This window comes from Tachyglossus aculeatus, chromosome 2, assembly GCF_015852505.1.
Source record: "Tachyglossus aculeatus isolate mTacAcu1 chromosome 2, mTacAcu1.pri, whole genome shotgun sequence".
NCBI lineage: Eukaryota > Metazoa > Chordata > Mammalia > Monotremata > Tachyglossidae > Tachyglossus > Tachyglossus aculeatus.
Window position 1 is genome coordinate 78268606 of NC_052067.1, and position 12948 is coordinate 78281553.

The 12948-nt window shown below is 45.4% G+C and overlaps 1 protein-coding gene across 1 annotated transcript in view; it reads right to left on the bottom strand.

Moving 5' to 3' along the window:
* Positions 1 to 12948, bottom strand: part of HECA (hdc homolog, cell cycle regulator) — a 64633-nt gene that overhangs the window by 19204 nt on the left and 32481 nt on the right. Inside the window, exon 3 of the mRNA XM_038762402.1 lies at positions 872 to 1915. Coding sequence (XP_038618330.1) covers positions 872 to 1915 — 1044 coding nt within the window. The remainder of the gene's footprint in view (positions 1 to 871; positions 1916 to 12948) is intronic.

The following is a 12948-nucleotide window of genomic DNA, read 5'->3' on the forward strand; positions in this document are numbered from 1 at the left end:
CATTCATTCCTCCCATCTTCTGAGCAGCCCCTTTAGCCAGTTTAGGGATGGGAAGAACAACTGTCTGTTGGTCTGTGTCCAAAGATATGGAGAGATTCTTCAAACCTTCAATCTTCACTTGACTCTTTCTTCCATTTTCCTACTCTCTGTTCCTTACAGTAGCCTCCATCCACTGTCAAGGACCACAAGCTAAGACATGTGATCCAATTCCTCCCCAGCTCTGACACACACCAATGCAGAAAGTTCTCTTTTTTATATATACAGTTCTCTAGACTGTAAGCTTGTTATGAGCAGGTAATGTGTCCTCTAACTGCACTGTGCTGTACTCTCCCAAGTGCTTAATAATAATAATAATAATAATAATAATAATAATGATGGCATTTGTTAGGCACTTACTATGTGCAGAGCACTGTTTTAAGCGACATTATTATGCACATAGTAAGTGCTCAAAAAATACCACTGATTGATTGATAGAGTATCACTTTCTGGATCACTCCCAGGATTACTTGGGCAAGTTGAACTTTCAGGATAACCCATGGATTCTTTGAAAATTTTTTCCCAATCAGGTGGGGAACTACATGGTCAAGAAACCCTGAGGGAAAGCCCCCTTAACCTAGGTGAGAAACAAACCACAAAATTTCCCCAAGACCAAGACCACCGAACGGAACATAAAAATTTTATAAGATTTAAATATTTCACCAACTGAAACAAATGTCAATCTTCAAATTTTATCAAGCTTCTGACTAGGAAAATACAGAACCATACTCGATACAGCTAAAATCAGACCCGAAAAACAATTTACGGGTTTTACACAAAGGGAGAGTTAGCGGGGTTGGGGGCCGGGGGGAAGGGATGGGACTGATACCTGTACCTTGAAGGTGACAAGGAACATCGTATTCAATCTCATCGTGTCTCGATGGGCTCAGAAAAAGAGTTCCATCCACCAGGGGAAACTGTTCGAACACCGGGAGGGTCCGGTGACAAAGGGCACAGTTTACCACGTTCCTGTGGCTGGCACTAAGGGCGGCGAGGATGAACTTGCGGAGATCCTCCCCCTGGCCCACGTGAGCATCGTCTTCCATCCGGACGTGGAAAGTGTTCAGTTTATGCCGGGGGATGTGGGCGAGCAGCTCGGACAGGTCGAGCCTCCTCAGGAACTGCACTGGAGCGTCAAAGTGTCCAGCCCTGTGGGCCTGTAACCCAGCCGCCCCGTAATCAAAGTGGGCGTTCCGGAACATGCCGCCACCAGCGGCAATGTTTTTCTTGTGAGGCTCGAGGTGAATGGCATTCTTTAAAAACTCCCCCAGGTATCGGGAAGAGCGGGGGCCACTGAAATGAGCAGGGGAGAGGATAGCGTAGCCCGTCGGAGGGGATTGGCCGGGGGAGCCGCAGGGGGATCGCACTCCGTAGCCGCTGGCATTGATGCCTTTCTCCTGGGAGTTCTGTCTGTCCATCGAGTGCCTCCGCTGAAGGTCATGGTTCAAACCCTTCTGTGGCTTGTTGAGAGGCCTACACTTTTTCACCTCCTCGGCCACCTCCGCCCCGGCCCTGCCCATGCTTTTTTCCGTCACGGCCTTCTTCTTCTTCTCATCGTGCATGCGCTTCACTTGGTACCAGTCCGTGTCTTTCTTCAGGTGACCCTGCCCGCAACGGCAGGAGCAGAAGCGGAAGGCCAGGTCGTAGCCCTTCTTGGTCCACATGTTTTGGCGGCACTGCTTTTCGTTCCAGCTCCGGGCTCGGCCGATGCAGTTGAACTGGACGAGGATGCTGCTCTCCCACTCGTAAAAACACTGGAGGTGCATCCAGTTGCTATAGGGGCAGTGCTCGTTGTTGCACACCACCTTCTGGTAGTCGTCCTTTTCGAGATCTACCGGCCTTCCGAAGCTGCAAATCAACGGCGTGGCGCAAGGAGCTTCTGGGAGCAATAGAAATGGGCAAATTAATCACGGCATATGCAGCTTACAATTCACTAATCACGATATTTAACTTGAGGCTGGCACCAGCTAACAAATCAAAGCTAATCAAATTATGGATGTGTCTATTTAAGCAAAAAAAAAAAAAAGCATGATTTGTCTCCTGTCAAGATTCTGCAGCTTGAGATAAACTATAGAGATGGGACTGGACAGGAACTGTCACTTTTCCCTAGCCTTCTGTTTTCCAAAAAAAATTTCCTTTTCTGATTTTGTTATTTTCACGGGTACAGGGAAATGGGCTTTGTGGAAGTCAAATCCCCCAAAGTTCATCTAGCCATCATCAGGATTTGTTACACCCAGTTGATGGGAAAAGCCCAAGAGAATCTGTTTATCAGCCAAATAAATGTAATTACTACTTGGGTATTTACCTTTGTAGTTTTTTAAAGGAGTGAATCACCAAAGAGAACTTCTAAGCAATGGGATAAGAGCTCTTTTCTCCTCTTGTTTAAGTTGGATAAAACAAGAAGGCCAATAACTAGCTCTAAGAAGCCTGGATGGGCAATGGGGGAGAATGGATGATAGCAGGATGCCCAGCAAGCTACTGTAGGTGGAGCTGAAGCTGGGAAAGTGGAAACAGAGGCCAACAGAGGAAAACTTTTAGGGATATTGTGAAGCAAAGCCTCAAGACAATGCTGCACCGCAGCTACATCAATTGCCAATGATAAACCGGCACAGGGAATGCAGTCAATTTGGAGTGGCTCTTTTAAACAGAAACTTCTTAAGGACTGTGAGCTATCAGAGTCAAATGCAAAAACAGTGACAGGCACTGCAAATAACAAGCAGGACAACACAGCAAAGGTGAGTCTTTGTATGTGTCCAGGGTGTTGGGAATAAGAGTCCCACCTAACCTCTTGGGAGAGTACAATACAAGCGGACCACATCCCCTGCCCACAAGGAAGCCGTGTGGCCTAGCGGAAAAAGCACAAGCCTGGGACTCAGAAGGACCTAAATTCTCATCCAGGCTCTGCATTTGCCTGCTATGTAACCTTAGGCAAGTCACTTCTCTGTCTCAGTTCCCTCATCTGTAAAAATGGGAATTAAGACTGTGAGCCCTAAGTGGAACAGGGACTGCATCCAACTTGATTATTTTCCATCTACCCCAGCACTTAGTAGAGTGCCTGGCACATAGTGGACCCTTAAATGCCGGTAGAACATGCACCTCTTCAGGCACACATGCAGCCATATGTGAATTTCACCGATTGCAGTGTCTTCTTTGACTAAGAAGGATGATTTTCCTACAGCTAAGATTCCATACCTCAAGTTAAGAGAATAATTTTTTCCTTTTATAAGTGGAAGACTAAATTTTCTTGCATAATTATCAGGCCCTACTTCCCAAAGTGATTCCCTTGCTTATCACCTCAGGACCCAGACAGCCAGGCAGTTTCAGTTTCTCTCCTTGGTTATGAAGTTTTCTATACTGGAATGACCATTTACTGGCAAAACTGTGAGCACCATCCTTTACCAGAGATTCATCAGGCCTGTGGGATTTAAATACTACAACCCCTTACAAATGGTTTGCCCTTAAGTTTCCACCTCTAATAGTAAGATCATCCCAGCCAATTAATCAATAGGAATTATTGAACTTGTGTTCAAAGCACTGAGAGAGTACAAAGGAACTAGGAGCGTGGCTCAGTGGGAAGACCAAGGGCTTGGGAGTCAGAGGTCATTGGTTCTAATCCTGACTCTGCCACTTGTCAGCTGTGTGACTTTGGGCAAGTCATTTAACTTCTCTGTGCCTCAGTTACCTCATCTGTAAAATGGGGATCGAGACTGCAAGCCCCACGTGGGACAACCTGATTACCTCATATTCCCTTACCCAGTGCTTAGAACAGTGCTTGGCAAATAGTAAATGCTTAACAAATACAACCATTATTATTAACTAGGAGACATGTTCACTATCTTCATGTAGCTTACATTTTAGCGGGGGGGAGGGACACAGACACTAAAAGAAATTACAGCTAAGAAGAGGTAATATTGTATAAATGTATGTATGTAAGTGCAACCGGGGGTGGGTGAGGGTTAGTGTCTGGATACACAAATGTTGGGAGGCAATGGTAAATCACTTTTGGATTTTTACCAAGAAAACTCTATGGATCTACTACCAGGACGACTGCAGATGGAGGTGGGGTGTTCTGGGAGAGATGTGTCTGTGGTAATGCCATGGGTCAGAGACGACTTGACAGCATAAGATCACACCCAAATGTTTAGATGGCAATGAAAGACTGAAGTGGCAAGTTAGGCAGATAACGGGAGATGAGAAGTCAACTGAGAAAGGCCTCCTTGAAGAAATGTGATTTCAAGTGATCTTGGAAGAGGGGGAGAGCAGTAGGTCCACCAGGAGTGGACTGTCAGATCAATCAATCAATGGTATTTATTGAGGGCTACTGTTTGCAGAGCGGAAACAGGAAGAGAGAGGGAGTTTTGAGCAGGAGGGAGGTACGCAAAGGAGGATGAGGGATGGTGAATAGATTGGCTGGAGAGAAATAGAGTGTAGAAGTAAGTAGATAAGAAAGAGCTGAGTAAGTTCCTTAATGCCAATGGCCAGGAATCTGAGGTGGAGAGGAACGGGCAAATATTGGGGGTTTATGAGGAATGGGAAGAAGTGCAGAAAAGTGATTTGGAATAACCATCTGGACAGCAGGGTGAAGACATAGATTGGAGAGGGAGAGAGGAAGGGAAGGAAGAATGTCAGCAAGGTAGTTAAGCCAGGGTATAGCAAGTGTCTGGATCAGCAGGGTGGCCATTTGAATAGGGTGGGGATGATCCTGGAGACAATGTGAGGAAGAACCAAGAGCCTCTAGCCTGTAAGCTCACTGTGGGCAGGGAATGTGTCTGCTTATTGTTTTATTGTACTCTCCCATGCACTTAGTACAGTGTTCCAAACACAGTAAGTGCTCAATATATACAACTGAATCAATGAACCAACAGGATTTGGCAGCACACTTCAAATGAGAGTTGAAAGAGCGGGAGAAGGCAAGGATAAAGCCAAAGAGGCTTGAGAGACAGGGAGGAAGGTGTTGTCAACTGTGACAGGAAAATTAGGTGGAGAAGAGAATTTTGAAGGAAAGATGAGTTGTTTTGGGCATATTGAACTTGTGATGCTAGTGGTAAAACATCCATACACAATACCATACAGGAAATACGAAGTAGAAGACAGAGAAAGGTCAGGGTTAGTGACACATTTGGAAGCCGTCATCCTCAGAGATGTGGTATTTGAAGCCACTGGACCAGATGATCTCTCTGTGGGGATGAGTCCACCTACCCCCCACATTTAGGAGGGAGGAGAAGAATCCAGGAGAAACACTCAGTGGTGCCCAACCCTGAGGGAAGTTTAACTAATATCATATATGGCAGTATCTGGAGCTGAGCAAATCAGAGGGGAGGACTGAGAAGGGAGTAGGAGGCCAGAAAGCTGAGGAGACAGTTGGATGGTGCAGTGGGATCCAGAGATTTGTTTGTTTTAGGACAGGGGAAATGAGGGCATTCTTGAAGGCAGAGGGGAACAAGAGTTAAGAAAGTGTAAGTACAGTGTGATTAACAGACAAAATCTAATTGATAACTCAGTATGCGGCATTACCTCATTACCTGGCCACACAGTGCGTGTGCTGGATCAATCAATCGTATTTATTCATTCATTCAATCATTTATTGATTGCTTACTGTGTGCAAAGCACTGTACTAAGCACTTGGGAGAGTACAATATAACAATAAACAAAAACATTCCCTGCCTACAATGAGCTTACAGTCTGGAGGAGAAGACAGACATTACTATAAATAAATTTCAGATATAACTTAAGTGATGTGGAGCTTAAGAGGGGGGATGAATAAGAACATGTCTGGGTGATCAGAAAGAAGTGGGAGGAGAGGAAAGGAGGGCTTAGTCAGGGAAGGCCTCTTGGAGGAGTTGTGCCTTCAGTAAGTACAGTGCTCTGCACAGAGTAAGCGCTCAATACATATGACTGAATGAATGAATAAGGCTTTGAAGGGGAGGGAGAGTAGCTGTCCAGATATGAGGAAGGAGGGCGTTCCAGGCCAGAGGCAGGACATGGGAGACAGTGTTTACTGCGGGCAGAATGCTGTATAAAGAATTTGGGAGACTTCAACAAATAGAATAGGTATGTATCATCCCTACCCTACCCTGTTTCCCCTACCTATAATTAATTTTAATGTCTCTCTCCCCCTCTTAACTGTACACTCCTTGTGAGCAAGGGTCATGTCTACCTACTGCTTCCCCTAAGCACTTCAGAAAGTACAGTGCAATAAGGTCAAAGGATTTAGAAAGGGAACTGTGGATTGCATCTATCAACTCTGTTGTATTGAACTCTCCTAAGTGCTCAGCACAGTGGTCTCCACACAGTAAATGTTCAATAAATACCATTGATGATGATGATGATAATGACTAAAGGGCTGCTTTTAGGTCCATTTATCGCAAACAAATGGTGCTAAACTACAGAGAAAGCAGCATGTGATGTACTGGAAAAAGCACAAGCCTGGAAATCAAGAGACCTGGGCTCTAATCCCAGCTCTGACATTTGCCTCCTAGGTGACCTTGGACAGGTTACTTAACTTCTTTATGCCTCAGTTTCCTCATCTGGAAAATGGGATATTCAATACCTCCTTCCCCCTTAGACTGTGAGCCCCATGTGGGACACTGACTGGGTTCAATCTAGGGTACGATTTACTGATATTGCATTTACCCAATGAGACAAGGACCGTGTCCCATCTGCTTATAATGTATATGCTACAGGATCTAGTACAGTGCTTGCACACAGTAAGCTCATTGTAGGCATGAAATGTGTCTACCAACTGCTATTTTGTACATTCCCAAGAGCTTAGTACCAATGCTCTGCACACAGTAAGCGCTCAATAAATACAATTGATTCATTGATTGTTAGGAAGCACTTTCATTCATTCAATCGCATTTACTGAGCACTTACGGTATGCAAAGCACTCTACTAAGTGCTTGGGAAAGTACAATATAATAGCAGGCATATTAGAGCTCACAGTCTAGAGGGTGAGACAGACAAAAATAAATAAATAAATTACAGATATATACATATATACGGTGGGAGTGGGAGAGAGGATAAATGAAGGAGCAAGTAAGAGTGGCGCAGAAGGGAGTGGGAGAGGAGGAGGGGAGGGCTTAGTCAGGGAAGGCTTCTTCAAGGAGATGTGCCTTCAATAAGGCTTTGAAGTGGGGGAGAGGAATTAGTCTGATATGAGGAGGGAGGGTGTTCCAGGCCAGAGATAGGATGTGGGCGAGAGGTCAGCGATGAGAAAGACAAAATCGAGGTATAGTGAGAAGGTTAGCATTAGAGGAACGAAGTGTGCAGGCTGGATTTTAGTATCAGAGTAATGAAGTGAGGTAGGAGGGGGTGAGGTGATTAAGTGCTTTAAAGCCAATGGTGAAGAGCTTCTGTGTGATGCAGTGGTGGTTGGGCAACCGCTGGAGTTTCTTGAGGAGTGGGGAAACATGGTCTGAACGTTTTTGAAGCATGTAAATACCACGAGTGCATTATTAAGATTAATAACATTATTTGTTATTATTATTAATCAATAGCATCTACTGAGCACTTACTGCATGCACAGCACTGTACTAAGCACTTGGAAGAGGACAATATAGCAGAGTTGGTAGAAATGTTCCCTGCTCATAACAAGCATCATCATTCCCTTTCCAATCCAAACACACCGTTTTCCCATGGGAGTCCCCCAGCCTATGAGTTAGAGCCCAGCTGCCGGGCACTGATCTCAGGGTTGCAGCTGTTTTCCTAGAAGCAATAATAACAATAATAATAACAATCTGTGGTAGTTGTTAACTGCTTACTATGTGCCAGACACTACTAAGCGCTGGGGTGGATATAAGCAAATCGGGTTGGACACGATCCCTGTCTACACTGGAGCTCACAGTCTCAATCCCCATTTTATAGAGGAGGTAACAGGCACAGAGAAGTGAAGTGGCTAGCCCACAGTCACACAGCACACAAGTGGTGGAGTTGGGATTCAAACCATGACCTCCTGACTCCCAGGCTGCTTCCAGGGACCCCACTGGTGCCTTAAAATAAAACCATGGCAGACACAACTTTCTATTGTTGTATTGTACTCTCCCAAGGGCTTAGTACAGAGCTGTGCACACAGTAAGTGCTCAATAAATACGATTGAATGAATGAACTTTGCTGACAAAGCCAATAATTAGTGGCACGTTGTTTGAATAGCATCATTTAAATCAGTACACCTTCGTAACACTCCAACAAGGAAAACACGCATAGGAGACAATCTTGGGTTCAGTCTACTAGACTTTACTGCCTCAAAACTAATTTTTTTTCCTCCCAAGAATGATGAGTCTCAAAGATCTGCATGCTAAGTTTTCTCCTCAGATTTCCCCCTTTGTCCTTTGCCACTGTGGCAACTGTCTTTCTATGGAGAAAATGACCATAAAAGTGAACATTAAAAAGTTGAAATAACCAAATATAAATAAATCCTGCTTTCCCCCTCTCTGCCCCGCTACCCATTATAGAAATGGAAAAGGAAACACCAAGAAATTGGGAAAAAATCCTCATTGCAAAGACCACCAATGAAAACCCCATATTTCCTAACTAATCTTTAAACTTAACACTTTTCCCTACCCCCAAGGGGCATCCTGGGAGGCGCTTAATAGATTCTCACCATCAGCTTGTCACTGTAATACACCCTGGCTTCTCTCTGTTTGCCAACACACACGGGCAGGGAATGTGTCTGTCTACTGTTGTATTTACTCTCCCAAGCACTTAATACACACAGTAAGTGCTCAATAAATATGATTGAATGAATCCCGGCTCTGCCACATGTCTGCTGTGTGACCTGGGCAAGTCACTTCATTTCTCTGTGCCTCATTCATTCATTCAGTCCAATCATATTTACCGAGCTGTGCAGAGCAGTGTACTAAGTGCTTGGAAAGTACAATTCAGCAATAGAGATAATCCCTGTCCACAACAGGCTTACAGTCTGGAAGACAGGTTTACAGTCTAGAAGTTACCTCAATGAGGACTGAGACTGTGAGCCCTACGTGGGACTGAGACTGTGAGCCCTACGTGGGACAGAGACGGTGTCAAATTTGAAATTTGATTTGCTTGTAATCACTCCAGCACCTAGTACAGTACTTGGCACATGGTAAACACTTAAAAAATACCATCATTATTACCCTCTAGACTGTAAGCTTATGGGCAGTGAATATGTCTGTTCATTGTTCTACTCCTAAGCTCTTAGGACACTGCTCTGCAACACAGAAAGCACTCAAAAAGTAACACTGACTGACTGATTGGTAATGGGACCCTGTTTACAAACGTCCTTTTCCCCTTATCACTCATTACACTTAGCTTGCATTATTCTAGCCATTAAAGTGATATGTATTTGCAGTGGCCCTTCGAACCTGAAAAAGAAGACACTCACGGTAAAGTTCTCTTGTGAGTAACTGTGCAGATGGAAGGGAGAGTGAGGGACCCACAGCCCTGAATGCACTGTGCACAAACAAAGGTTGCTGCTTGTAACATCCTGTTTGTTCTCTGCAATGCCTGGCGCTGTTTTCACTTTTGTCTCCTTGATTCACAATCAAGAAGAGTCACTCCTTTCTTTATGGCAGCGTGGGAAATTCATTCATTCATTCATTCAATCGGATTTATCGAGCACTTACTATGTGCAGAGCACTGTACTAAGCGCTTGGGAAGTACAAGTCAGCAACATGTAGAGACGGTCCCTACCCAACAACGGGCTCACAATGTAGAAGGGGGAGACAGACAACAAAACAAAACAGGTAGACAGGTGGCAAAATCGTCAGAACAAATAGAATTAAAGCTATATGCACATCATTAACAAAATAAATAGAATAGCAAATATGTACAAGTAAAATAAACAGGGTAATAACTCTGTACATATATACAAGTGCTGTGGGGAGGGGAAGGAGGTAGGGCAAAGGAGGGATGGGGAGGAGGAGAGGGAAAAGGGGGCTCAGTCTGGGAAGGCCTCTTGGAGAAGGTGAGCTCTCAGTGGGGCTTTGAAGGAGAAAGAGAGCCAGCTTGGAGAATGTGTGGAGGGAGGGCATTCCAGGCCAGGGGAAAGACATAGGCTCGGGGTCGACGGCGGGACAGGCAAGAACGAAGCACAGTGAGGAGGTTAGTGGCAGAGGAGTGGAGGGTGCTGGTGGGCTGTCGAAGGAGAGAAGGGAGGTGAGGTAGGAGGGGGGCGAGGGTATGGAGAGCCTTGAAGCCAAGAGTGAGGAGTTTTTGCTTGATTCATAGGTTGACAGGCAACCACTGGAGATGTTTGAGGAGGGGAGTAACATGCCCAGAGCTTTTCTGTACAAAGATAATCCGGGCAGCAGAGTGACTGAAGTGGGGAGAGACAGGAGGATGGGAGATCAGAGAGGAGGCTGATGCAGTAATTGCTCAGAAATGGCTGATGCAGAAATGGCTCAGCTGGGTTGCCACATGGCCCGAAGCTTTGTTTTATTGTATCCTTAAAACTTTTCCTCTGTCCTCCTGACTTTAGGTTTCCCAATTTCAGCTCATCATTCAGCAGCTGTTTGGGCTCCTACCATCATGCAATGGCTCACATCCCTCCCAGGGTGTCTCTGGTGAGGTGAGGAACACTAACTTCATTCTAAGCCTTCACTGTCTGTGAAAGTCAAAGTGATACGGGATTTAACAGGGAAAATCTGTTTTTGATTAATCTAGTATCAAGCTGGAAACTGTCCTTTAACCTGGATTTGAAAACAAGTCCCTCTCTTGCTTTTGGCTTTGAAGATGGGGAGAGTGGTGATCTGCCATATACGGAAAGGGAAGGAGTTCCAGGCTCGGGGAAGGATGTGGGAAAGGGGCTGGTAGTGAGAGGGACAAGATTTGAAAAAACAAGTTCAGTTAATTCCTGATGACCCAACCCAATGGAGGAAAGCAGTGTCCTAGATTAAAAAGAGCACAGGAAGACCTTGGGAGCCAGCAGTTGGAAAAATCCTGTCATGACAAAAGAGCCTTGGGTTGTGGGGCTTTAGAACAGAGAAGTAGTATGGCCAAGTGGATAGACCACGGACCTGAGTCAGATGGACCTGGATTCTAATCCTGGCTAAGCCACTTGTCTACTCAGTGGCCAAGACCCTTAACTTCTCAATACCTCAGTTATTTCATCTGTAAAATGGGGGTTGAGACTGTGAACCTTGAGCGGGACAGGGACATTGTCCAACCTGATTAACTAGTATCTACCCCAGCACTTACTTAGACAATGCCTGGCACATACTAAGGCTTAGTAAATACCATTTTAAAAACAGGAATTAATTGTAGTGGCAGTGATTTCCATAGCACTGGGACTAGAAGTCTTTCACCCTTGCCAATCATGTCCCTGTCTGCTGGGGGCACAGAGATCAACAAGCTCGTCTCTAGACTGTAAGCTCATTGTGGGCAGGGAATGCATCTGTTATACTGTTATATTTTGTACTCTCCCAAGCGCTTAGTACAGTGCTCTGCACATAATAGGCACTCAATAAATACAACTGATGGACAGCAATTGAGTAGACAGGCATGGGTACAAGCACTTTGCGAAGGCATTTTCCTTGCAGTATCTACTGATGGCCAAAGCGACCACAGCACACAGTGCCGATGCATTATGATCCAGCAGGCAAGGGGAGCTACTGTGATTTTCACTGCCCACATTAGCCTGCTATTTTTCAGGATTCCTGCTGGGCCTATTCACCTGGCAGAATGCCTTAAGTGGATCTTCAGTTGAAAATTTTCACCACTGCTGACAGAGCCCCCTCGCAAGCACTTCCTTACTTGTGGAGCAGAGCTGGAACCCAGGTCTCCCCATTCCCAGGGGGTTCTCTAGGCAGCAGTCAGTCATATTTACTGAGCGCTTACTGTGTACATAGCACTGTACTAAGCACTTGGGAGAGTACAATAGAGCAGACACATTCCCTGCCCACAACGAGCCAACTGACCCTGGGCCGTTCACAGACAATGCCAGGGAAGTTGGCTGGTAGAGAGGGAGGCCTTGGGCCAATGGACACAAGACACTGCCACAGTAACAGGCCTAGCAAGAGCTTAAAATCTGTGGCAGATAATCCTCACAATGAATGATCTACCCATGGGCAATCAACACAGGGTGAAGAAGTGTACTATCTCCACCACCTTCTTCCTAGCGGGTTCACAAGTGGCAAATTGAAATCGGCAGAGTGATTACTAGACTGCAGAAATCAGCTAGAAGCAGCTGGAAATCATTGAGAAGCAGCCTGACCGTCAAGAAGCAGTGTGGCTTAGTAGAGAGACCATGGGCCTGGGAATCAGAAGGACATGGGTTCTACTCTAGAATTGTAGATTAGACCGTCAGCTCGCTTTGGGTTGGGAATGTATTTATTGTTGTATTGTACTTCCCAAGCGCTTAGTGCAGTGCTCTGCACACGGTAAGCACTCAATAAATATGAATGAATGAATAATCCTGGTTCTGCCACATGTCTTCTGTGTGACCTTGGGCAAGTCACTTAACTTCTCCGGGCCTCAGTTACCTCATCTGTAAAAGGGGAATGAAGAGTGTGAACCCCATGTGGGATAGGGACTGTGTCCAACCTGACTAACTTGTATCTACCCCGGTGCTTAGAACAGTGCTTGGCACATAAGTGCTTAGCAAGTACCATAATTATTAGCTAGAAGGCTCTCCACCAACACTTCCCCCTCTTACATATCAGCTCTCTTCCCCAGCTACTCCCCAGCTCCCATTCCTCCTAATCTAACTGTCCCTAGCTCTCTACTCTCCCCCCTCCATTTCCTTACTCAAGCAGTTCTCTGGCCTGAAACTCCCTCCTTCCTCTTAATCTGACAGACCAAAGCTCCCTGCACATTCAAAGCCTCTAGAAACTGCACTTCTTCCAATATCTTCTCCAACTAACCCCACATCCATATCCAAATCCATAAATAAGTATTTATGTATGCTTTGTCAGCACTGGAATATAATCAATTGTA